The sequence below is a fragment of the Gopherus evgoodei genome, chromosome 17 (genome assembly GCF_007399415.2).
Source record: "Gopherus evgoodei ecotype Sinaloan lineage chromosome 17, rGopEvg1_v1.p, whole genome shotgun sequence".
In the NCBI taxonomy this organism is placed as follows: Eukaryota; Metazoa; Chordata; order Testudines; family Testudinidae; genus Gopherus; species Gopherus evgoodei.
In genome coordinates this window covers 3,585,281-3,611,958 of record NC_044338.1, presented here as the reverse complement: position 1 = coordinate 3,611,958, position 26,678 = coordinate 3,585,281, and the positions used below count along the sequence as shown (strand labels likewise).

Here is a 26,678-nt window from a genome sequence, read left to right as displayed (position 1 = left end):
ACCACGGCGCGTGCCGGGGAGCCGTCAGGCACCGGATTCTACGGCCCGTGTGGGACCGGGATCGACGGTGCCGACGCCATCGGTGCCGCAGCAGGTGTCGGTGCCGGGCGATCCGACGTAGACGAGCCCTCTGGCTGCGGTGCCGCTGGCACGGAAGCAGCAGGAGCAATACGCTCAACCACGGCGCGTGCCGGGGAGCCGTCAGGCACCGGATTCCACGGCCCGTGTGGGACCGGGATCGACGGTGCCGACGCCATCGGTGCCGCAGCAGGCGTCGGTGCCGGGCGATCCGACGTAGACGAGCCCTCTGGCTGCGGTGCCGCTGGCACGGAAGCAGCAGGAGCAATACGCTCAACCACGGCGCGTGCCGGGGAGCCGTCAGGCACCGGATTCTACGGCCCTTATGGGACCGGGATCGACGGTGACGACGTCATCGGTGCCGTAGTAGGTGTCAGCGCCGGGCGATCCGACTAGACGAGCTCTCTGGCTGCGGTGCCGCTGGCACGGAAGCAGCAGGAGCAATACGCTCAACCACGGCGCGTGCCGGGGAGCCGTCAGGCACCGGATTCTACGGCCCTCGTGGGACCGGGATCGACGGTGCCGACGTCGTCGGCGCCGGGCGAGCCATCTTAGACGAGCTGTCTAGCTGTGGTGCAGCTGGCACAGAAGCAGCAGGAGCAGTAAGCTCTACCACGGCGCGAGCCGGGGAGCTGCCAGGCACCGGATTCCCTGGTCCTGGGGGACTGGAATCGACGGAGCCGAAGTCATCGGTGCCTCTGCAGGCCGGATAACGCAACTGAGGCGAGCTCTCTGGCTGCGATGCAGGTGGCACGGAAGTAGCGGGAGCAGGGGGCTCAACCACGGCGCGTGCCGGGGAGCCGCCAGGCACCAGCAGGAATCGTAGACTCTCTCGACCTCGGAAGAAGGGAACGGTGCCGAGTCGACATCGGTGCCGGCGACGGTCGGTACCGGAAGGCCTTGGTGGTACCGGCGGGGTCCGGTGCCGAGGAGGCGCTTCTGCCCGCCGCTTGAACATCGCTCCGCGCCCAAGGTGGAGGGGCAAGTGAAAGTCCCGCACCTTTTTGTTCTCGGCTTAAAAGCCTTGCAAATGGGGCACTTATCTGTCAAGTGTGATTCTTCAAACAGGAGTCATGTAGATCTCTCTTCGGCCGCGGCTTCTGGTAAGCCGGGCCCCTTTTGAAAATCCGGTGAGCCATGCATGGCTCCGGCACTGGGCTCATGGAAGGGGCTACTTCCTGAACCCCGCTAACTAAACTAACCATGTTAGCAAGGAAAACACGTATAACCATACAAATATATATATATAAAAGTGTTATAACTGCATAATTATATACGAGAAAACGAGTAGCTAGGGAAGTGGAGGTCAGCTAAGCCGCGCTCCACTGTTCCAACGACCGACACGGGCGGTAAGAAGGAACTGAGGAGCGGGTGGGCCGGCAGGAGTATATATGGAGCGCCATGGTGGCGCCACTCTAGGGGGCGACCTGCCGGCCCACTGAGTTGCTAGGGTAAAAGTTTTCCGACGAATGTGCACGCGCGGCGCGTACACCTAACTGGAATGGATATGAGCAATCACTCGAAGAAGAACTTGTGGGTTTGCACTCACATAAGTTAAACTGGTGCAAGGCCTGATGCTGCTGAGTAGTGAAAAGCCAAGCCAGTCCTCCTCTTGGATCCAGTGTAGTCATGCCAGCACAAAGTTGGTGTGAAAGGTCATCATATAGACGAGGCTTTGTGTACAGGACACACTTCAGTATAACTGTGTTGCTCAGGGGTACAATGTAGTTATACTGCGTTTAACACACACAAACACCCCTGTGCAGACAGCGCTATGTTGGTGGGAGAACGTCTCCCTCTGACATAGGTACCGCCTCTCACAGAAGGGAGTTACTAAGATGAGACAGCTCTCTTCCATTGGCTTAGAACGTCTTCACCAGACATGCTATAGCGGCACTGCTCCAAATGTGTTGTGGAGACCTGCCCTAGTAATGTTTTACACTCACACTGCATTCTAAACAAGTAAGTTAAGTCCGTTCATTCATGTCTGAATACTGGAGACATAGCAGAATTTTCATAAGTCTTCTCCATCCATCACTAATTTGGCACACTCAGCAGCTAATATCGCAGTGATCTGCTGTACATTATCTGTCCACCCTGCTGGTCTTCCCCACCTATGATGATCCACTACCATTACTTCCATTATTACTTTTTTGGAGTTACTTCCATCACTACACCTAATGGGACCAAAGCACATACGTTTGTGCCTGTTGACTTTAGAGAGCAGAGTCTGCTTTTCTCCATTAATGTTTCTAACATAAACATTCATATTTTTTTCTATCCAGAAGAAACACAGGGTGCATTCTGCAGTACTATAAATGACTATATGTAGTGCAGGGAACTGGGGGATCAGGCCCCTTGTGTCAGAAACATGTTCCCTGCCTGTGTTTCCCCCAACATATCTTACTGGTCTTTAATTCTTTAGGCACATTTTTCTGTATATCTGGACAAATTCTTTACCATCTCTTTGTTTGTGCTTGTGTGTTTCCACAGTCCTTAACAATTGTCAAGCTTTCCCTAATTTGGAGTGTGTGGGGGGGGGAACCTTTTTTGAACATTAGGGTAAAATGCAACAATGGTAACTGTTGTGTCCTGGAATATTCTGTGTTACTATTTTTATGTGTGTTGCTATTGTGAAAAACGCAAGCAGCCCAGGAACAGTAGAAGCTTCTTAGAAGAACGGGAAAATTTCATTATTTGGAACTTAGTCAGTTGAGTATAAGTATCTGTGCATGCCCATTTGTCATACTCATGATTCATGTCTTTCTAATCATATTAGCTTCTATTTCCTGGACTATTTTTCTTCCACAATTAAAGCATATTTCAAACTTTATTTTGTTATTGGGAGGTTATGAAACAGCATAGTGATTAAATGCTGCAATCAGTCATTCAAACTAGCATTTACCAGGGTTTTTAAGAGAAAGTTCTGACCAGGTCATGGAACAACTTCCTCATGTGACCTGACATGAAATTGTTGTTCATATTAACTGAGCTTCATTCGGTCCTTGAACCTGGGTTCAGGGCCGGTGCAAGGCCTTTCGCGCCCTAGGCAAAACTTCCACTTTGCGCCCTCCCCCCCCCACGCCCCTGCCCTGAGGTGCCCCCCCGGCAGCAGCTACCCCCCTCTGCCCTGAGGCGCCCCCCCTTGCGGCAGCTCCCACCCTCCGCCCTGAGGCACCCCCCTGCCCCAGCTCACTCCTGCTCTGCGCACGAGCACCCTGAGCACGCTGTTGCTGCTTTGCTTCTCCCACCTCCCAGGTTTGCGGCGCCTAAGCTGATTGGCGCCGCAAGCCTGGGAGGCGGGAGAAGTGAAGCAGCTCACCCCCTGCCCCGCCTCCTCCTTGAGCACGCTGTGGCTGCTTCACTTCTCCCGCCTGCCAGGCTTGCGGCACCAATCAGCTTAGGCGCCGCAAGCCTGGCAGGCGGGAGAAGTGAAGCAGCCACGGTGTGCTCGGGGAGGAGGCGGGACAGGGTGAGTTGGGGCGGGGAGTTTCCCTGCATGCTGACCCCCCCACTTGCTGCAGGCAGCCCTCCCCGTGCTCCCCTGCCCCAGCTCCCTCTGCCTAAATGCTGGTGGCGACCAGGGCAGCTGAAGATTCGGCCGCTGCGGTTGCTGCCGAACAAAATGGCGCCCCCCCAAATCCTAGCGGTCGCCTAAATGGTTGCACCGGCCCTGCCTGAGTTATACCAGGGGTTTGCTAGATCCAAAAATCTGTCACATGGTGGTGTTCAGTTTACTGCTAGTTCTTTCTGTGGACCAGAATGAAATTGTAGTCCAACAAAAACATGAGTAGATCTAGCAGAATTGACACTTTTTCTCACTCAAACACCAGCTGGAATCTGTACAAAGTTACACCTTTCATATTTTTTTTTGCCTTGACTAATACACCTTTGGTGTTCCTTAATATAACAAGTTTTGCTTCTGCTGGAACCAAACCGACCTTCCCAGTTTATAGTGAAAGGAAATGAACCTATCCAGAATAATACAATTAAAAAACAAACATCTAGAAACACACAGTACACATTGTAAACAAAGAGGAAGAAAAGCTAGAAAAACAGTCACAGCAGGAAAATCAGAGAGAGACTTATCTAGGGCAGTAACCACTGCCCTGAAATATTATGTAGATGTATGACAAATCACAATGTTTAAGCAATGTTATATTTTGTTTTCCTTTAACATTTCTGACTTTTCCTCGATGGGTGTCTGTTTTGTTTGTGTTTCATTCCTAGTAGGTTATTATTTTCCTGTATATAGTGCTAAAAGTGGGCTAAATGTTTGATCCATGGGAGCCCTGTATGTACTGCACTAAATTAAAGGGTTTAAAATGCAGTATAAAACATAATGAGCAAGCAACACCTGTTCTGTGTAGAATGGAATACAAATGGTAGAAGCAGGAAAGAGTTTTTAAACTGTTTTAATTTAAATATCCAGCCTCAATAAATAAAATTAGAACAAAGATCTTTGTACAGAGATCCAGAATCTATCAGAATAATACCTTGAAGCAGTAGAAAGGAGAATGAGGTTCAGTGTAAAATATGAAAAATTGTGGAAAGGCAAAGCTGCGAAGTTGGAGGGAGAGTCTCTAATTGTGAAATAATTTTAAGGTAGATTTTAAAGCATCTCAGTCTTGTGATGAAGAATTTTACAATGTGTTGCTCACCAATTTTTTTTATCTCACTTTGATGAAGAGGAAAAGTGGATCCCTAGGGCTGTGATAGGGATGCAGAATATCTGTGGGTGGGAGGTATCTCTGTAATTGTTTCTCTGTGATGAATAAAACAGAAAACACCAGAGTCTCTTTTATTGTTTTTAGGTGTGGCTCCCAATAATATCAGCTAAACTGCTTCCACTCAGTTACTGTTGGTTTTCTTTTTACCTATTCAAAACAGTCTGATCTTAAAATAACTTCTTGTTGACTGTTTCAGAATAACTGATGCTTCATGGAAGTGTCATTCTGTTAAGCTAGTACAGGGATATGCATGCCCACACAGAATGCAGATTTCACATTCAAAATAACAATGGTGTTTATGTGAACTATGGTGAAATTATCTCTCTCCCCAACACACACACACTCTCTCTCTCTCTCTCTCTCTCTCTCACTTTTCTCAGGTAACTAGATGTCCAAATAAGATAAACAATTACTTGGGCTTTGTGCAAAGAACGTGGGGGAGGGGTGGACGTTGGAGGAATGGAATTGACCACCACAAGGTGCATGCGGGCCACATAGCTACCATTCTAGCTTTGGGCTGGATTAGCATTTGCTCTTGCTTTGCACCTCCTGGATTTGGTGCACTGGATTCACATAATTGTGGATTCAGTGGGCTCTTCCTTTGCCTTTCTACCTTGTCTTTCTACCATATTCCATCTTATTTGGAGTCAGCATAGAACTCACCTCTGTGCTGGGCAGAGGGTAGAGATGCTCTCTTGTGCATCCCACCCATCCTTCTGTTCTTTTCCTCTCTGTGCAAAGCAAATTCAAGACCTGTTCTATACTTAAAAATTAGATCAACCTAGTTATGTTGATCAAGACTGTGAAAAATGTCATGCCCTGAGTGCTGTCGTTAGGCCAACCTAACTCTAAGTTGATGTAGATATGGCTAGGTCAATGGAAGAATTCTATTGCCTCTCAGAGAGCTGGAAAAATCTTTTCCATGGCTGTAGCTGTGCTACTGTAGCAGCTGTAGTATAGACATGCTTCAGGGCTGACGTGGTGCACTCTGGACCTGGACACATTCCCTATATACACAGAGGATTTAACTCTGCCCTTTTATTATCTTGATCCTCTGGATGGCACTTTCTTGTTATGGCAGTCACAAGCCTGTGTTTGTTTTATGTGTAATATGCCAGATTCTGTTTCATTTACAACAATGTGAATCCAGGCAACTCAACTGGAGTCTGGTATATAGCTGAAAACAGAGTTTGGTCTCGTGAGTTAGTAAATGACAGTTTCAGCCTTAGCTCAAAATTTCTGTTGGTGCAAGAAACAAGCTTTTGAGTTTACACAGCTTGTCTCAGGCTTTGTCTGCACTGGAACTTTGTCGGCAAAACTTTGTTGCTCAGGGCTGTTAAAAAAACCCACACACACCTCAGATGACAAAAGTTTTACCAACGAAAAGCACAGGTATGAACAGCACTTTGTCAGCAGGAGTGCTCTCCTACCAGCAAAGCTGTTGCCACTCATTGGGGGTGGAAGATTGTTGTCCGCAGGAGAGCTCTCTCCTGCCGACAAACAGCAGCTACACTGCGTGCCTTTTAGCCGCACAGCTGTGTTGCTAAAAGGTGCAAAGTGTAGATAAAGCCTTAGGGCTAGTCTACACTGGCAACTTTAAAGCGCTGCCATGGCAGCACTTTAACGTGCCTTGTGGAGTTGCGTCTCTAAAAAAACACTTCCATGGGGGGCGTAGCTCCCAGCGCTTGTGCACTGTCTACACTGGTGCTTTACAGCACTGAAACTTGCAGCACTCGGGTGTGTTTTTTCACACCACTGAGTGAGAAAGATGCAGCACTGTGAAGTGTCAGTGTAGACAGCCCTTAGTTTCTCACCAACAGAAGTTGGTCCAATACAAGATATTACCTCACCCACCTTGCTTCTCTGATATCCTGAGACAAACCTGCCTGTATACAAATAAGATAAACACAGATTAGGCAGGTCTGGATGTCCTTCATTCTTCAGGTAACATAATTTTCTTTCTATAAAGTATAAGCATTTTTTATTTTTTTCATATGTTGTACTGAAAATTTTATGTGAAAAAGTATCACCAACCACCAGCTGACTAAATAATATATAAAGAATTGTAAGTCTGGAAAAAATCCAGATCTTGTGACTGGCTTGACTGCACAGGTGGCTACAACATTTGCCGGATCATGGGACATAGTTAGGAACACAGCTTCCTTGTATAGTGATTTCAAAAGTAGGTCATCGGGCAGTACTACAGAGCAACCCACTTGCTGAAAAGAGGGCTCCATGATCATAAGAAATTTATCAGACAGATTTGTACATTCTGGAGCACAAGATGGTCAGTTATTTGGGTCCACTACGGGTTTCCTTCAATTAATCAAGTTCCACTATGGTATAAACAAGAAAATGCCTTTACAAATCTTTGTACAAGTATTTGTAGCACTTATGCTCCCAGTAGATTTATAAAGATGTCATCAGTTTTATAACACAGTTCTGTGTTAATATTTTGTGCCTAAGGTAACCGTTACAGTTAGGGTGACCAGACAGCAAATGTGAAAAATTGGGACAGAGGGTGGGGGGTAATAAGAGCCTATGTAAGAAAAAGACCCACAAATCGTGACTGTTCCTATAAATGTGGGACATCTGGTCACCCTAGTTACAGTCCACTGTAAATAATTATTTTTCTCCATTTTCAGTTTGTTTACTACATGCTCTTGAGGGCATTTTGGATGTGCTCCAACTTGCTGCAGTTAGGAAAGACTTTTTGTTGACTTTAATGCAAGTTGGGTCAGGCCCTAAGTTTAATGGTCACTTTAACTCTGTAGTTGTGTGGCTCTTTTAGCCAGCAACAGGAGACAGATATATTGTTAAAAATAGGAACATATTATTGTAAAACACACAAAATTGGGAGGGGGAATTGGGCAGGCATAGGATCTGAAACTAATTTTAATTTTTGTTAATGAACATGATTTCAAGTTGATGATACCTCTTTAACAATGTATAAGAGCTAGTCCAACAAAGTAGAAGAACTCCATTCAGAAGCAGCTTTCTTCCATTGACCCAATGATAGGGCTTATGGAGGAAGTTGTATTTTATCCTCATGAGCCAGGACAGATTGACTCATAACCCTCTTGATGAGAGAGAATCACCCAAAATACTTCTGTAAAAGCAGCAAAGAGTCCTGTGGCACCTTATAGACTAACAGATGTTTTGGAGCATGAGCTTTCGTGGGTGAATACCCACTTAGTCGGATGCATGTAGTGGAAATTTCCAGGGGCAGGTGTATATATATATGCAAGCAAGAAGCAGGGATCTCTTTATATATAGATATAGAGATAGATAGATAGATAGCTGCCCCTGGAAATTTCCACTACATGCATCTGAGGAAGTGGGTATTCACCCATGAAAGCTCATGCTCCAAAACGTCTGTTAGTCTATAAGGATTCTTTGCTGCTTTTACAGATCCAGACTAACACAGCTACCTCTCTGATGCCAAAATACTTCCCCTCTCCCCCTCCCCATATTAAGGTTCAATCTCAGGCAATATTTTTCTCCACCAGTGTGCTGGTTTTGTAATACTGATTTCCATTATATATGTCTCTTTATCTATTAAATATTTTGTTATCTATAGGCTACTTCTAATACTCTGGCCTCTAGAGTGAAAGTGAAAATCAGTATCTATATTTCCTAACTTCTCTTTAGCGCACTAGTACCCAGCTGCTTTCAGTGCTGCTTCTCCAGTATAAATTCCCTTGTAGACAGAATCACAGGCTGAACTCCCAAGTCTGTGTTCTGCTGAGTCACCATTACACACTCAGAGCAAAGGGAGAACAGAAAGGCACCTTTGTACCTTTAATAATTAAACACATCAGCTATACCTGGGAGTGAACTTTGAACATCACAAGATACGAGGAGAGCGTTTAATGAATTTTCTGGACTGTTCTCCTCCATGGCCTGAAGCACATCTTTCTGAAAATGATCACTTTTCCTTCTTGGTTGTCTCAGATTTTAAAGCAAAGTATTCCCCATCAGGTTATTGACTCCTGCATGCATTCATGGGAGTTCAGTGCACCCACTACTGCTTGAAACAAGATGGAGCATTGTGTACTGCACCGGGCAGTTGCTCTGGGCAGCACCCCACATTACAAATGAATGAGGCCACATTGTAGAACTACTCCATCGACTGCATTTGGCTCATGGGCCCCAATTTGGCCCCACTGACTTTTCTTCCCAGAATATGATGTGACTAAAATGAAATCTAGTATGACTGAAGAAGATCTGGGAGTGGTTCAGATAAGTAGCTATAGCTGAGCAGTTCTGGTATGGGTCAGAATTTGTCACATGCAGTATAGTTACAGTGATTCAGCTGGGATAAACTAGTAACCAGTACATAGTTTAATACTAGGAATGAGAATAACAGGAAATCATGCCTCCAGTAACCTTTTCTGTCTGTCAGAAAAACAGAGCAGTTGAGCCATGGGGTTGTTATTCTAGTTCTGCCATATACTGTTTCAGGAAGCGATGCATACTTTGCAGGATCACATGTTTTTCAAAGCTGTTTTTCAGGTCAGGCAGTTTTGATGGTGGTTTAATCATGATTCAGTTGCTCAAACATATTCAGGATTGAGAAACTATGACAATTAAGCAGTGCCCTGTCTATATTGCCTGTATATAGTGAGTATCAGACTGGCAGCTCAGCTGTGTTTAGTGCTGTCTGTTCCATTTCATGAAACTTTCAGGATCTTTTCAGTGCTTTTAAGTTGTAAACACCAAATTTTATTTGGGGTATAACCCAAGTGAGACAAATCCACTCCCAGCCAATACCTGTTACGGAAGGTTTAGCCTACCAGTGAACTTTTTTTCTGTTAAACCAGTTTGAATGCTGATAGGTTCTTACAGTCCCTCCCATCCACCCATGTTTTGTTGCATCCTATGTATTTTTGTGTTTCAGATATTGAGTCATAAGATTTTTTTTAATTGCACAGTTCTGACTGGTGCTTTTTCATCTTCCTGTGCTTTTTTTAAACAAATTTAATGTACTCTCCTGATTGAGATTTTATTCTTTAGTTCTAAAGCTCTGTTGACCGTGACCATGGGAACCCTTGTATCAAGAATTATGGTTAAACACAGTTCTCTGGAAAGATGCCAACCTGATTTCTAATCCCAGAGTAGACAGGGCCAAAAGATTGTTTTTTCCTGATGTCCTGTCCTAAACTGCAGTTCATTATTACTGTGTGCTATTAAAGAGCTGCCATGTTTCAAATCACAGGTCTCTGTATATCAGGGATGGGTGAAATAATCCCTGAATGTAGTATGTGTATCACTTCAAGTTTGTAAAAAGCTTTGGGATTCTTCAGGATGTGAGGATACACTTATAATTAAAGTAAATATCCCACCCTAATGCTTACACAACAATGACAGGCAAGTGGCATTCCTGTAATTAACATGGGATGTGAGCTTATATTTACGAATTTAAAGATTAATTCTCATAGTCATGGCATGTAGATCCCATCAGTGTTAATTATTCTAGCCCATTAAACTAGGCAAGTAGGTTTAATTTCTCGATTATGGTGAAACATGCTGTACAGGACTCCCTGGTGTCACCTGTTTTAAACAGGCTTGTATTCAATGTCAGCTATACGTAATGCTGAATCACCACTACCTTGCTAGGTGTGTATCAGCATTAACCATGAGGGGATGTGACAAGTCCCTGTTTCTAGGATTAGTCAGGTAATAGACAATGGTTATCAGTTTGCAACAGATACCAAGGTGGACACTGCATAGTGACAGCCAGTGTGAAAAGGTAGCCAAGTGACGGGAGAGAGCAGGGTGTCTCTTGGGCCAGGATGGAGGGAAGGAGCTGATGTGCACGTGTAAGGTGTCTCTAGCACCAAGGATTGAGTAGAAGGAAGGAGCTGAGTCACAGGAAGGAATTGGGGGGGGGGGTCTCTGGAACTGGAGATTAAGTGGAAGGGAGTCAGGTAGTGGGAGGGAGCTGATGAAGAACTGGGACAAGTTGGAGGGAGGGAACCAGGTCAAACCTAAAATGGTCACTGTCAGGGCTGGTTCAGGACTGAGGGTTTATATGTGTGTACTGAATAAATCCAGCAATAGGAGTCACCCTCTCTTTACGCCCCAGGGAAGTTACTCTGAATTTGGCTCCTCTAGGGGCTCTGAACGTAGTACACACTGTTCCTTCAGCCGCTGCCCTGGGCTCATCTATAACATTTGCCTGTCTGGAGCTGTGTATCTATAGCCTTCACTCAGGTTCAGTTGAGTCTGCAACTAAAAATACCTCCTGTTGGCTTGCACAGGCAGGTCTTTGCTGTTAGTGTGATCCTGTGATATTACATGATACTGCAGACACCTCATTCATGTAGGAGCTCTGTCTTTTGTTAGACTGTGTACAGCTCTCGCTAAAATAACTAGCGATGTGTCATCGCTATCAGGTGGGGAGAATGCCTGTTGGTGGAGGTGTTATGCTGAAAAAACATGCCTTTTCCCCCCTAACCATAACCAGGAGTTAGAAGCCTGCAGCAGCTGCTTTTATTCACAGAGTAGTGAAACTCTAGCAACAGACTGTCATGCTTTTACTTACTTATAGACTTTTCTGTTGCGCTCATCACTGTAGTGTCAGAGTATCTCATCCGCACTGATTAATTTATCCTCTTAGCCCCATTGCCTTCTGATATGGTTGCCTTTCTGAAAAATGGGGCCTAGGTGTCTGATCTTGGACTCTCAAAACCTGAGACACCCTAAAGCAATGGCCCCTTCTGAACATTTTTGCCTATACATCTGGCTGAAGATCATGCACTGGCAGAGCTAAGAATACAGATGAATCCTGGTCCAGTGCTTCAAACACAAGATCACCTTTCTGTCCAGCAAGGTTTTGTAATTCACCAGGATTAATATTATACCTGATCTCCAGAGAAAAAAACCACATCTGTTTCACATGAGATATCACCTCTTTGGCTCTCAAACTTCCATAAAAAACTCTGATAACAGATCATTGCACCTACAAAAATCACTCCCTAGATAAAGAGGTGGCAGTACTTGAGATGGCATGGGGATTTCTGGAGTGATATCTACAACTTCTAATTCAGGCCCAGCAAACTGGATTTGCCCAAGATTTCATAGTATGTTTGGTGAAATGAAGGTAGAACATAAGAACGGCCATACTGGGTCAGACCAAATGTCCATCTAGACCAGTATCCTGTCTACTGACAGGGGCCAGTGCCAGGTGCCCTAGAGGCAATGAGCAGAACAGGTAATCATCAATTGATCCATCCCCTGTTGCCCATTCCCAGTTTCTGGGACATCATCTGTCTCCTACTTCCTGCCTTCCCATTATATCTCTCCACTCTTTAGTCCTGGTAACCCCACATGTATCAGATCATGCAAAATGGAAGACAAAACAATACTAATACTTACCACTTTTATAACAGCTTCCATTCAAGGATCTCAAAGCCCTTTACAAGATGCGTATGTATTACTGTCCCCATTTTACAGATGAATAAACTGGCATGGAAAGGTCTCCGTAACTTGCCCAAGGTCACACAGTGAATCAGTGCAGAGTCAAAGGCAGAACAAGGTTCCTGACTCCCAGTTTTCTGATTTCAAATACAAAGTAGGCAGACTCCAGATAGAGAGCAATGGCGGTGGGGAGGGGCTCATGGACAATGTGTGTCACAGAAGCCCACGAGGAAGCATTTCCAAGCTGCACCTGAGCTATACTATTTTAGGAGCATATATTACACTTACTGGAAACTAGACATTGCATTTCAAACTGATCTTTCCTGGGGAAAATTTTGAAAACTATACACATTCCACCCTTCTTTTACAGTGAAAGAGGGACAGCAACTGCCCTTGCTGCAAAGCCCTGACTGATTCAGGTAACCCTCGGAGGAAAATAGTTTTAAATATGAGAATGTTTCCTTGTAAGGAATTGTCCAACTTGCTTCTGTGAAAAACAGATCAAGTCAAATCTTGCTGTGTGTCTGTGGAGATGTGGGCAGAGCTCAGCTCATTGGAAGAAATGGCTCTAAAATAATCTATGTGAATTTGTAACACAAGCTGATAGTCATGAGGAAGACTCTAGGTTGGAGGGAGCTCATTCTGGTTTCCAATTAATTAGATTGTTCGCTTGGTTGGACCAGTTCAGTGAGGTGGAAAAAACGTGAGTCTCAGAAATATTATTTTTTTTTAATCAGAAGGGCTCAGAGCCTGAGCGGAAGCACCCTTGCTCTTCTGTGCTCTGAAAAGGGTAACTTTGGTGCCAGATTGATTGATGGCATTGGAGACTGAAATCCTCTTTCCTCAAGATAACAGCAGATAAAGCTCCCCGCCCCCCACTATGGCTCAGTCCTGACCACCAATCCTTCTAATCACTGCGGCTGATCTGTGAGTGGGGCCGACTTTGATGTAAGGCTTTGGTGATGATGGAGCTGGCATGAGATCCATGAAGCTGAAGTAACACAGGGCTCTGCCCCATGGGGTCATTACCCACTCAGAAAACGTTTAAACACTGGAGCCACCTTCATGTTACCAGATCCTGCCAGTTTGGGCCTCAGCATTCCATATTCTACTATCCAAATGGAGGACAAGTGTAGCTACTGCTACTGTACCAGCCTCACACACATGCCCAAACCCTGGCACATCAGTGCTGCACAAACCTGGATGATCTCTGTATAATCAATGAAATTTTAGGGCTTGGAGCCAAATATTGGCAGGATTGAAGTGCTAGATCTTGGTATTTGCAGTGGCCTCAACTGGGGTGTGTTATGTGTTTGTTGTAAATGGTACATCTACCCTTTACGCAATAGAATTAGGGGGTCTCATCACTGTCTGGATTCGGGTGCCAGATCTAGGTATTGTGGCACTGTTGTACTGGGTTTCCTCAGGATATGGGGGCTGGATGCAATAGGAGGGACTAGGTTTGTTCTCTGTAAATCGTGGAATTTTGGGGAGAAGGGGGGCGTGTCAAAAACTGTCAGGATCCAGCTTTCTCCTTCCCTCGCTCCCCAGGATTTGGCACCAAATCCTCCCAGTCCACGTGACTCCGGACTCTGAAGCAGCAGCTCCGGAGTGTCCCTTTGCACCTAAACTCCAGATCACAATAAGGGAGCGGGGCCCAGCCGCAAGCTCTCTGGTTACTGGGGTGCAGGGCGCATGGGGAAAGCCAAGGCAGGCTCTGTCCGGAAATCTCGGGGGAGAAGCCCAGCCGCAGCGTCCCCGGCTGCTGCCGCCCGCTCCCTCCGGGGGAAAGAGAGCAGCCGGCTCGGCGAGAAGCCCGCGGCTCCCCGGGAGAGCCCAGGCGAGCCGCCGCTGTCTCCCCCGGCCTTCTGCCTGCTCGATCTGGGCGCGCAGAGGGAGCGCTGGCTGAAGTTTCAGGAGAGGCAAAGCCTGACTTGTGAGGAGGCAGCCAGACTCCTGCTGGACACCTTGTGAGTAAAGGAGGGGACAGGAGTCCGCAGGCGCTGGGCTCTTCCTCCCGAGGCAGGGCAGAAACCAACCCCACGCCCCTAGGCGAGCGCGCTGCTGCGGGTCGGTGGGGCAGGTTTGCATGTTGCTTGGGGCTCACCTACGTTTTTTAAAATCTTCCCTCCTGGCCTCAGGTAGGGCCCTCTCTGAGTGCAGCACCGGTTTGGGCAGGAATCTCGCGCGCCCCAGGATTTCTCTGCAGGCAACAATGTGCTTGTGCAGATTATTTTATTTGCGTTATTTTTTGTGGCCCATCTGCACGGTTTTGACCCGCTCCTCTGAAGTCAATGAGAGCGGGCCCGTGATTGGTAGAGCTGGGGTCAGGACAGAATATTTTTCTTCCCTAGACCCCCATCTACCCTGTGGCTTTAAAGGGGGCTGCACCCCTTTGGGCTCAGCTGGGTGTAACCCACGACTTCTCTCCATCTTTGCGTTCTGTGTGTGGTATAAACCTACAATTCGGTACTTTTAGACAAAAGACATTAATGTATCTATGTAACTAAACCCCAAACCCTCATTAGTCAGACTATGTAATTATCTTCAAAAAGGCTTTCTTTTGTATTTCTGAAGTTTCTCAGCCCAGAATCTCTGCCCCGTGTCACATTTGCTGTACTTGAAGCTTGTCCATATGATTCTGCAATGTAATATTCCTAGTGTCAGCATTTTTACAGTAATAAATATTGGCTTCCGTGGAGCCACACAATTTATTTTCTTTCCATGGAATTTCTATGGGCTGTTACTCTTAATCTGTTCATGTTTCAGGGACCTCACATCAAAAGGAAGTAAAAATCCTCTTATCCTGTTCTTTTCTGTTGTCTACAGTGTCACATCTACCAAGCTCATATTCTAATCCTGCTGTCCCATCTGAACGTGTAATATAGTTATATTTTTGTTATTCCCATTAATAAATTTGAACAAACTGTCAGTACATGCAATTGATAATATGAAAAGGGACTTCATATTTTTGTGTCTGACCTGGCATGTCGATTTTGCTAGGTTACCATGGTAAAGTCCTAAGGGAGTGAAGGAAATACACAAAGGAGAGTATCCTTGAGTCTGTGAATGCAGCTGGGAGACTTAAAAAACATATTAAAATGTTTTAAACTAATTAAATCCTACTTATCGTCTCTGTTTCCAGCTCCTGAAATGGAAGCAAGTTAGTGATGCTTTCTATCTAGAAAGAACATCAGACTGGAGCAGAATTGGTGGGAACATGGGAAAATTCTATTCTTAATTTCACTGGTGTAATCCTGACATAATTTGACTGAATTCTATGAGTTACTCTAGATTTACTACTGTAACTGAGGTCAGAATTTGGACATGTGTTTGGGGGAGGGTGAGTCTGCTTCAGTTTGGCCCCCATTGCTGAGTGGATAATGACTCTGGTAGAGTTGACTATGACACTACAAAATCTCAGTGCTTCCTTGGCCAACAAGAAATGTCTGATCACAAATCCTCTCTTTGTGTGCGTGTACCTTTTCTCCATCCAGTGAGTACAGAGGCCTGGTGAAGCACACAGGAGGCTGTCACTGTGGAGCTATCCGCTTCGAGGTTTGGGCATCAACAGATCTGCACATTTTTGACTGCAAGTGAGTGGTTTTTATTTGACTCTGAATAGCCAAATACTTGCCCTTCTCTAGCACTTCCCATCCAAAGATCTCAAAGTGTTTACGAAACAGAAATCCACTGGAATTTGGTATAGTACAGAACAGATGTCTAACCTATTTCCTGTAGGCTGCAGCCCCAGCTGAGTTCAGATCCACCAGTAGGTCAGTACTGTTGATTTCAGGTGCTGGTTCTGCAAGTGCACAATGTGCTGATTGCCAGAGAAAGGAAGGTGCTGTGCACTTCTACTTTCTGGGCAGCACAGTGGCAACTTCGTGTTTTCTTTATGCCTTAGCTGAAGGGGTGAGGCTGTGGCAAAAGCTGCAGTTGTCAGGGAGAAAACAAGTGCTTGAAAAACCGCTCAGAACAGGGAGACAGACTGTAGCAGTGTTGGGGCTACAGGGATCCTTACTGAGATCGCTACTTGGTGTGTGATTTCAGGCAATTTTAGCAGATTGTTGAGGATGGGATCTGCCTCTCATAGGCCAGAAACAGTAGACGTAAAAAAAGTCAAAGAAATTCCCAGTTTTTAAGCTTTGTGGAATACTAGCTATGGCCCTAATACAATGTGCAATTAAATCCAGAAAAGAAACTCCATTGACTTCAACTGCTCAATCTGGGGAAAATATTAAATGTCCTTTATGCAAGTGGAAATTCAGATCAAAGTGACTTGCTCATTACAATTCGGTAAGATGTGATGATTATTATTACATAGTCTACAACTACTACAGTTAATAATTACACAGACTTCCTCTGTGATCCTGGAAAGTCACTACATCTGTGCCTCAGTTTCTTCAGCCACACAATGAAGACAGTAATACTTGCCTATCTTGCATGGATGCTGTGAAGCTAAATAAATTTCATGAGATCCATGAATGGAAGGTTCTAAACACATGCAAAGTGTTATATTTAGTATAATTATTAACAGTAATATCTTACATATATACAGAATTTTATTGTGGAAAGCATTTTACAAACTCCTATACATACAGGAACCACTTACCCCACTACTAAAATGTAGCCATATCTGAAGTAAAACATGGCAGATATTTAACAGGATTCTGCACATCAAGGAGTACAGAATACCAGCTCCATATGGGACTGCAGAGGGAAATATAGGTAAGCAGAGTGCAAAAACTTACACTGGAATTCAGCCACAGTTTCATGATTCATACCTGTGCTTGTACAAAAATTGTCAAGGTTTTAACAACCAGAAATGCTGGGAACCTCTGTTTTATACTTCATCAAAACAAAATGCTTTCCAACAGATCTCTAAAGGGTGTGGGGTTTGATCCTTTCTTGGCATTCTCTTATCAGATGGACAAAACATTACTACCAACATGTGGTGAGGGATATATATTCAAGTCCTATAAAATAGTCTAATTTCAGTATGGTCTTTCCACCAACTCAGAATTAGTTTCTCTCTATCCCAGATGTCACTACAAATCTGTTTCCCTTGTTTGCAAAGTAATTAATATTGGTAGCATTTGGATTAAGTTGGCAAACTTTACATGAATTTCTCAAAGCCACAATTTAGCGTTGATCTATCCACTGAGAGTTGTACTATGGAGAGAAGAGAGTTATGTAGCTCTCAGTGTAGATAAGCTTACTTTCCATATTACAGGAAAACATAAGTCTCTAGGTGAATACATGCACGCACAAATACATATGCCATAGTTGCAGTCTGGCCACTCTGGCATCAAACCTGATGTTTGCAATGTTGTAGCCGTGTTGATCCCAGGATATTAGAGACACAACGTGGGTGAATTAATATAATTTATTAGACCAACTTCTATTGAATCTCTTGTCTCTCTGATATCCACCCTGATGACAACCAGGCAAAAATAATTATAGTTTTCAGTGAAATCTAACTTGTTGAGAGCTTTAGGCTAGATACGATTGTTACATTGCAGGTTATAACTGCCTATAGAATAGTCATGTTTTTTTTCTTTTTCTTTCCCCTTGTACAGTTGCAGTATTTGCATAAAGAAACAGAACAGACACTTCATTGTCCCAGCTTCACACTTCAAGCTGCTGAAGGTAGGTTAGGGTTTATGAGTGCAGTGGGTGTGGGTACCTGTAAAGATATTTGATTCTGAAAGGTTCAGGTGGTGGTCAGCTTTGTATCATAAATTTGCCTGTGTCTGTCTGGAGAGATGTGTTTGGAGATATGAAAAATCCATTTGGATCCCAGGAGCCTGGCTGTATGTGTTTGTTAGCGTGTCTCAGAATGGAAGTTCCATGTTTGAAAAGTGACTATACCTGTGCAAAAGATGAGGCAGGGATATATGTATACCCCAGGAGTGGCAGTGCCACCAGATAAATGTGCCAAGTCCATGTTACATTGACGACAAAGAGCATTACTGTCACACTCCTACTCCTAATGGGTTAAGGACCTGAGCAAAAGCCCATCGCAATCTGTATGAGTCTTGATTTATTGGGCTGTGGATTGGGTCCCAGTGCATTGCTATAAAGAATTCTGCCTCTATTTTAGATCAGCTTCAGACTCCCTTAACTTGATTTTTAAATTCTGATTACAGGCTTAACTCTTTTACATTTTAATTGTTACAAGGGCATCTTACAGGTTAGGCTCTTGGATTCCAAGTTTTCTGAGGACTGTAGCTCTTAGATTAATTTTTCTCGGCTTCTAGCACCATTTGATTTGATTTTCTTTTATAGTTGGATGGTCTCAGATAAACACAGAAATTTTTGTCCACTGCTTCTGGGAGGAAAACCCCCAGTTATGTTTACTTTGGAGCATTTAAAAAAAATAGCTAAGCACTTTATAATAGACCTGCTGTAATAGAGAGTTCAGTGACTGCATTTCAGTGGTCAGAAAGTAAAGCCATGGCAATTGTTAGGCTTGTCTGGGTGAAAGGTGTTTGTGAAAATAAAGCACAGAGGGTAGGGAAAGGAGATTAATATCTGGAACAGAGTAGCATGCATGCTGTATTCTTACCTCTAACTAACTCACATAAAGACATAGCGAGTGGTATTTTAGACTAGTCTTAATTAGGCTGCTGTTTTTGTGCCTGCAATTTTACATTTATTAATTACAAGCCTGTGGAATGTAAGTGACAAAAAATGACCCATTTTTGGGTATGTGGCAAACCTTCATTGTGTATTTTTTTGCCTAGGGTGCTGATAACGTAACAACGTACACCTTCAACACACACTGTGCTCAGCACACATTTTGTAAGACCTGCGGCGTGCAGAGCTTTTACACCCCTCGTTCTAACCCAGATGGTTACGGTAGGTAAACAGAACAGGGAAGAAACCTGGTAGATCTATGGCAACACAAATTCACCCCCCGCTGCACTTGTATAATGACCATGATGACCATCAGCACTCTGCCAAGAGCAGTAGCACAATAATTGTGCATCATACAGCTTGCTTCTAAAGTACTGAACATCTGAAGCTGCAACTTTCAATGGCACCTCCTTATTGTGTAAGTCTTAACTGTGACCAATGGGCCACTGGCCATCTCAGGTTTCTCACCTGCTGCAGCTGTATCGACACTATCACCACCTGAGACTCACTGCCCATGAAGCTGAGAGAAAAGCTCTCCTTGGCTTCCAAGGGAAAGTTTCTCTCTGTATTCCTCTCTCTTCTCAAGGAATAGCCCCCCACTGCCTGGATGAGGGCACTGTGCGCAGCACCATCATGGAGGAGATCAATGGCAAAGAGTGGGAGAAGGCAATGAAGGAACATAAGACCATCAGGAACATGTCAAAACCATGATACAGCCTCAGTGCACCAAAGTGCTCAGCTTGGAGCACTGCCATTGGCAGGCCATCATGTAACCTCTAGTTCAAGCTCTCCTGTGCCAAGCTGTTCAGGAAGTATATCTTTTTTGGTTTTTTAAAATAAATCTTTCTGTGCTGTTTTTTCCCTCCTTTCATTTTACATTCAGTTGTCAGACCACACCAGTTCCATAACTTACCCAACAGCTGCGGTTTTTTCCTCTTTGCCTTATTCTGACACTGCCCCTATCCGCACCACAGTTCAAATCACATTAGTCAGAACAAGGTTCTTACATCTATTGCAAGATTCTACCATGTTGTCTTTGGCTCGTGCAGACACATCTCAGATGTGTTATTATCTGGTGTACACCAGTGGTTCTCAGCCAGGGGTCTGGGGCCCGCTGAGGGCCATGAGCCGGGTTCAGCAGGTCTACCAAGCAGGACCAGTGTTAGACTCACCGGGACCCAGGGCAGAAAGCCTAAGCCCTGCCAAAGCCTGAGCAGCTTAGCTTCACAGGACGCCTTGTGGCACAGGGCCCCAGGCAGTTGCTCTGCTGGCTACCCTTTAATGCTGGCCCCGGCTTTTATATGCAGAAAACAAGCTGTTGTGGCACAGGTGGGATGTGGAGTTTTCATAGCATGCTGGGAGGGCCTCAGAAAGAAAAAGGGTGAAAACCTCTGGTTTACACAACCGTACTACATGAAATAACATCTCCTTACCCAGGGAAAAATTCTGCTGTTACACTTGTCTCTCCCTAGATTTCACTGAAGTTACTCTGGATTCAGAGCTATACCAGGCTGATGCTGGCATTACAGGCTCCAGTTGAGCACGTTCTTACGTACGTGTTTAACTTTCAACACAAGAGTAGTGCCATAGAATGCATATGTGCTTAAGTGCTCTGTTGAATAAGGATGGTCTGACTCATGGACTTAAAGATAGCTGTGTGTAGGGTTGCCTAGTGCTGGCTCCGCTGCTCCCATTGGCCAGGAACTGCAACCAATGGGAGATGCGGGTGTGGGCTTGAGGGCAGCATGTGGAACCTCCCTGGTCGCCTATGTGCTGAGGGGATGTAGGGACCTGGCAGCTGCTTCCTGGGAGCCGCAGTAAGCACTGCCGGGACTCAGCACCCTGAACACCCTGCCCCAGCCTGGAGTCCCCTCCTGCACCCAAACTCCCTCCTGAAGCCTATACCTTTACCCCCCCAACACCATACCCCAGCCCTGAGCCCCCTTCTGCACCCCAAACCCCTCATCCCAAGCCCTACCCCAGAGCCCACAGCTCCAGCTGAAGCCTTTGCCCCCTCATCCTCAGTCCCACCTCAAAGCCGGCACCCCCAGCCAGTCTTCACCCACACCTGCACCCCAACCCCGTTCCAGCCCAGAGCCCCTTCCTGCACCCCAACCCCCTCATCGGCCTCATCCCAAAGCCTGTACCCCCAGCCAGAGCCCTCCCTCCCACACCCCAACCCCATGCCCCAGCCCGGTGAGAGTGAGGGTGGGGGAGAGCGAGCAATGGAGGGGGGATGGAGTGAGCGGGGGTGGGTCAGGGGGCGGGACAGGGGTGTTTGGCTTTGTGCAATTAGAAAGTTGGCAACCCTAGCTGTGTGCTTACATACTGAGAGTACAGTTCTGCCCTAGTATCTTTTTAATAGCTATGTTTGGGAGGGTGTTGTGATTTGAGTAAGGAATTAGGAGTCAGGAATTTGAACTCTGATCCTGGCAGTGCAACGACTTGTTCTGTATCCTTGGGCAAGCTGCTTATCTCATCTTTCCACTGGGGTTTATAGTCTTTATATCCCTATCTCCCACAGGTGCGATGAGGAGTAACTCGATGATGAGTGCAAAGCGCTATGTAAATACTGAGTATTATTTAGTTTGCTCCAGTGTGAAGTCCTCCATTAAGATTCCAATTATTACTAAAATCTATGTAGACTTAAAAATTACAAATCAATATTTTAAAATTGGCCTCTCTGTAACTTACCTGCTGAATCTGTGGGTTGCAAAACCCAGAACCCAACACTTCCTCCTGGCAACTAAGAGAAAAGGGGGCAGCTTTTCAAATGGTGCATCTGGAATTTTTATGTCTACATATTTATTCTGTCAAAGAACTGGCTAGCGCCCTCTCACTTGTAACTTCATTCGTACACCCCGCACATCCTGGTGAAGAACAGCTTAGGTTCAGCGGATCTCAAAGACTTTGTTTGGAAGCAGGAATAAATATTAGTGTTTCACGAGGTACAGTCCAGCAGAGTAAAGCTCATATCACAGGGTAGCTTAGAGGGTTGAGATGGAAAAAACAATAAGTTCAGTGCAATTATATTAGTCTGTATAATTTTTAATATTTTATCCCTAAAATTTTGGCATTTTAAAGTCAAGAAACCAGCCCTCCATTAGCAGGAACTGGCTGACTGACAGGCAGGTCTGTGTGGTTCAGTGTTACAGCCTGAGGGCTGTGAGGATCCTGGTTCAAACCCCAAGGGACAATGTGTATCCTTTGACAAGTCACTCTTGATGCCTGATCTTTACAGCAGAGGGAAATGGATAAAAAGCAGGAATCACCAGGTGGTCATCTGGGCCTGGTCTCCCTGGGAAAACCCATTGTAAAAGCACATACAGTACATGCTGTATCCTAAATACCTCCAGAATTCTACTTCACTACTAATTAGACTCAGATCAATCTGATTTGCTGATGGTTCTAGGACCAGTTATGCTATTACAATGGGAGTTCAGTAATTGTTTGAACCCAGGCTGTCAGGCAAAGGACACCTAGAAGGATGTAAATACTGTATGTTTCAATCTGAAAGGCTGCAGGGAACCCAGAAGGTGGAATTCTGTCCTCTTCTTGAGACATTAAAGAAGCAAGAGCTTTCAATAGTGCTTGGTCAGGCAGAGCCTCTCTTTTCTTTGTCTCCCTTCTCTGGTCTCTCAATAGCCCTGGAAGTGTGTATGATTCTCCTTTCCTTTACAGAAGACAAAGTGAATTGATCACCATGAAGCGTGAAAACAGGATATAGGTGTGGCGGAACCAGAGAAGCTGGCTGTGATGGCACCGCATGGCTCTCTAGAAAGATAAAAATATGCAAGAAGACATTATACCTTCCAAACCCATTCGGAAGACAGCTTTCAGGGCTTTCTGTAAAGTTCTCTATTAGATTTACAGTGAAATATGTCTTCAGTGACCCATCAAAGGACCAGCACAAACACAGCTTAGCAGCGGTGGGATTCTGACTAAACTCAAACAATGCTATACTGGAATCACTGGGGCTATTTTCAAGTGGTTGCATATGACCAGAAGTTCTAGTTGAGGCCCATTTCATGTATTTATGACATGCCACTTGGAAAGTAAGTTTCAGTAGGAAGGTCAGATTCAAGGTTCTAGCCACTGTGGCTTGAAATATCAGAGGACTTTTTGTACTTGGAACTTTGTTACTACCCTCACAAATACAATAGTGCTATGGGTATTACTTGTCGATTAGGAGCACTGTTTGCTCTGTAATGTTTACTTTAATATACTGTGGCGGGAGCTCTAATCATATGGTGATAAGAGGTTTCTTGACTAGAATGTAGAGAGATTTCACACAGCAGAATAACCCAAAGTGTGCCCAAAAGACAGGGCAACTTGCTAAAAGCCTGCTGCCACAAGTAGTCATACAACACAGAGAGCATATCAAGATAGAGTCCTGCATGCTGGGAACTGTACTGTCCACAGTCCACATCACTATCAAATATAAGAGTGCACTCTGACCACCCAAGGTCTAAGAGCTGCAAATCTGCCCAATCCCACCATCTGAATGGCGTACAAAGCAACTTGTCTTGACAAGTAAATATTCCTAGAAGCAAATCCACTGATGCTTCATAAATCAAAGACTGATTATAAATAAATCATAAATCAAAGAACTAGTTAAATGAATGGAGGATAGGTCCATCAATGGCTATTAGCCAGGATTGGCAGGAATGGTGTCCCTAGCGTCTGTTTGCCAGAAGCTGGGAATGAGCGACAGGGGATGGATCACTTGATGATTACTTGTTCTGTTCATTCCCTCTGGGGCACCTGGCATTGGCCACTGTCGGAAGACAGGATACTGGGCTAGATGGACCTTTGGTCTGACCCAGTATGGCCGTTCTTATGACTGTCTGAAATGTGCCAATTACACTCCATGTGCAGTATATATATTTTTAAGTTCTACATGCATGAGGCACTTTTGGTTGAAGCCCTCACAATGATTCTGAAATGCTCAAACAGGCTGGGCAGGAACAATGCATCTCACCTTGGCTTGTTCAGACTCCTCCTTGGTTAGTATAAAGAGAACATCCTGGGACTGGAGGCAGCTAATGGGCACATCCAGGATGGAGATATACTTCCGGAGGAGGTTTACTGACTTGAGCGTAAGGACCTGGCACCCTGAGCAGAGCAACAGGAGAAAGAATGCAAAACAACAAGATGATTACAAGCTCACAGCATCACGACAGTAGGCAAAGCTCCCAGCCTCCTGTGTGACAGCCCACCAGGAGTTCAAATTCTGTCAGAACCTACTTTTGTGCCATGGGAATTTCTATTCAATTCTGTTTGCGTCTTAGCTATTCTGCTGAGAGCAAACTTATATTCCCAAGAAGGAAACCTGGGTTTAAAGGATGCCTTTTTATGACAATCTAAATTATTTCTGAGCTTATTTAGGCACAGTCCTGTTCTCACTGAAATGCATGGGAAGGACCTCTGAATGCCAACACTGTATCATTTGAAGGTAGTTAAACAAGCAGCCCTAGCTTCATTTGACTGTCCATCCAGTCCAATTTTCAACATGCTTTGCTACATAAATGAGCGTTTTCAGGGTCCACCAATGATTGCATGAGATATTAACACAGGCAGGTGATTACATGTTAATAGGAGCTCAAAACCCATCACCTGGATGTTTGTCGTGCAGGGGGTGAAAGGAGCATGCAGAACAGATTCAGCTATGGTTCATATATTTCCCCTGGAACTCAAAAGTTAATTGCTAAATTTCTTTCATGGCTTAATTGTATTTATTGATAAGCTCAGCTGCTGGTCCCATTAAGGAATTGTAGCTCTTTGGGAAAGTGCCTTGAGATGTTCTGACACTTCAGAAGCTGACGTTATTATGTTCTTTAGGCATTACTTTGAGTTTGACAGATGAGAACAGTCACATTGTATAGACATAGTAGGATCTGCAATCAGATGCACTGCAGCATGCCCCTGCAATCTGAATGAAACGCAGAAGGGAGGGTGCAAAGAGAGGCCTGAACTGTCTCAACATCTGTATGTTGCAGAGAAACTAAATGGATTCTTTGCTTCAGTCTTCACGGCTGAGGATGTTAGGGAGATTCCCAAACCTGAGCCGGCTTTTGTAGGTGACAAATCTGAGGAACAGTCACAGATTGAAGTGTCACTAGAGGAGGTTTTGGAATTAACTGATAAACTCAACATTAACAAGTCACCGGGACCAGATGGCATTCACCCAAGAGTTCTGAAAGAACTCAAATGTGAAGTTGCGGAACTATTAACTAAGGTTTGTAACCTGTCCTTTAAATCGGCTTCAGTACCCAGTGACTGGAAGTTAGCTAATGTAACGCCAATATTTAAAAAGGGCTCTAGAGGTGATCCCGGCAATTATAGACCGGTAAGTCTAACGTCAGTACCGGGCAAATTAGTCGAAACAATAGTTAAGAATAAAATTGTCAGACACATAGAAAAACATAAACTGTTGAGCAATAGTCAACATGGTTTCTGTAATGGGAAATCGTGTCTTGCTAATCTATTAGAATTCTTTGAAGGGGTCAACAAACGTGGACAAGGGGGATCCAGTGGACATAGTGTACTTAGATTTCCAGAAAGCCTTTGACAAGGTCCCTCACCAAAGGCTCTTACGTAAATTAAACTGTCATGGGATAAAAGGGAAGGTCTTTTCATGGACTGAGAACTGGTTAAAAGACAGGGAACAAAGGGTAGGAATTAATGGTAAATTCTCAGAATGGAGAGGGGTAACTAGTGGTGTTCCCCAAGGGTCAGTCCTAGGACCAATCCTATTCAATTTATTCATAAATTATCTGAAGAAAGGAGTAAACAGTGAGGTGGCAAAGTTTGCAGATGATACTAAACTACTCAAGATAGTTAAGCCCAAAGCAGATTGTGAAGAACTTCAAAAAGATCTCACAAAACTAAGTGATTGGGCGACAAAATGGCAAATGAAATTTAATGTGGATAAATGTAAAGTAATGCACATTGGGAAAAAAACCCAACTATACACACAATATGATGAGGGCTACTTTAGCTACAACGAGTCAGGAAAAAGATCTTGGCGTCATCGTGGATAGTTCTCTGAAGATGTCCACACAGTGCGCAGAGGCGGTCAAAAAAGCAAACAGGATGTTAGGAATAATTAAAAAGGGGATAGAGAATAAGACTAAGAATATATTACTGCCCTTATATAAATCCATGGTACGCCCACATCTCGAATACTGTGTACAGATGTGGTCTCCTCACCTCAAAAAGATATTCTAGCACTAGAAAAGGTTCAGAAAGGGCAACTAAAATGATTAGGGTTTGGAGAGGGTCCCATACGAGGAAAGATTAAAGAGGCTAGGACTCTTCAGCTTGGAAAAGAGGAGACTAAGGGGGGATATGACAGAGGTATATAAAATCATGAGTGACGTGGAGAAAGTGGATAAGGAAAAGTTATTTACTTATTCCCATAATACAAGAACTAGGGATCACCAAATGAAATTAATGGGCAGGAAGTTTAAAACAAATAAAAGGAAGTTCTTCACTTAGCGCACGGTCAACTTGTGGAACTCCTTGCCTGAGGAGGTTGTGAAGGCTAGGAACATAACAGCGTTTAAAAGGGAACTGGATAAATTCATGGAGGTTAAGTCCATTAATGGCTATTAGCCAGGAAGGGTAAAGAATGGTGTCCCTAACCTCTGTTGTCAGAGGATGGAGATGGATGGCAGGAGAGAGATCACTTGATCATTGCCTGTTAGGTTCACTCCCTCTGAGGCACCTGGCATTGGCCACTGTCGGTAGACAGATACTGGGCTAGATGGACCTTTGGTTTGACCTGGTACGGCTGTTCTTATC

At 44.8% G+C, this 26,678-nt stretch overlaps 2 protein-coding genes across 6 annotated transcripts in view; one reads left to right on the top strand and one right to left on the bottom strand.

The window, feature by feature from the left end:
* Nucleotides 1-13,801: 13,801 nt before the first annotated feature.
* Nucleotides 13,802-22,625, top strand: CENPV (centromere protein V). Of its 2 annotated transcripts, XR_003996975.1 has the most exons (6): nucleotides 13,802-14,200; nucleotides 15,728-15,826; nucleotides 17,813-17,882; nucleotides 18,980-19,094; nucleotides 19,459-19,684; nucleotides 22,554-22,625. XR_003996975.1 is itself a non-coding variant. In XM_030536706.1 (5 exons), exons 1-5 carry the CDS (start codon nucleotides 13,926-13,928, stop codon nucleotides 19,581-19,583), a joined length of 684 nt encoding a protein of 227 aa, XP_030392566.1. In that variant the 5' UTR covers nucleotides 13,802-13,925; the 3' UTR covers nucleotides 19,584-19,729. The 2 variants fall into 2 exon arrangements, 1 of the variants encoding a protein (XP_030392566.1); XM_030536706.1 differs by lacking the exon at nucleotides 22,554-22,625 and having other exon boundaries at nucleotides 19,459-19,729.
* PIGL (phosphatidylinositol glycan anchor biosynthesis class L) overlaps nucleotides 21,900-26,678 on the bottom strand; it is an 82,467-nt gene continuing 77,688 nt past the window's right edge. The window contains exons 6-7 of one of the 4 annotated variants that reach the window (XM_030536701.1): nucleotides 23,854-23,987; nucleotides 21,900-22,646 (exon numbers count right to left, since the gene is read on the bottom strand). In XM_030536701.1, coding sequence (XP_030392561.1) covers nucleotides 22,548-22,646; nucleotides 23,854-23,987 — 233 coding nt within the window. In that variant the 3' untranslated portion in view covers nucleotides 21,900-22,547. Of the gene's footprint in view, nucleotides 22,647-23,853; nucleotides 23,988-26,678 lie in introns of those variants that run through there. The other 3 variants (XM_030536704.1, XM_030536702.1, XR_003996974.1) reach the window with 3 other exon arrangements.

Coding starts and splice junctions, on each gene's coding strand:
- CENPV (XM_030536706.1), top strand. CDS start 13,926: ATGGGGAAAGCCAAGGCAGGCTCTGTCCGGAAATCTCGGGGGAGAAGC. Junction 14,201..15,727: donor AGACTCCTGCTGGACACCTT/GTGAGTAAAGGA, acceptor TTCTCCATCCAG/TGAGTACAGAGGCCTGGTGA. Junction 19,095..19,458: donor TTCTAACCCAGATGGTTACG/GTAGGTAAACAG, acceptor TCTCTTCTCAAG/GAATAGCCCCCCACTGCCTG.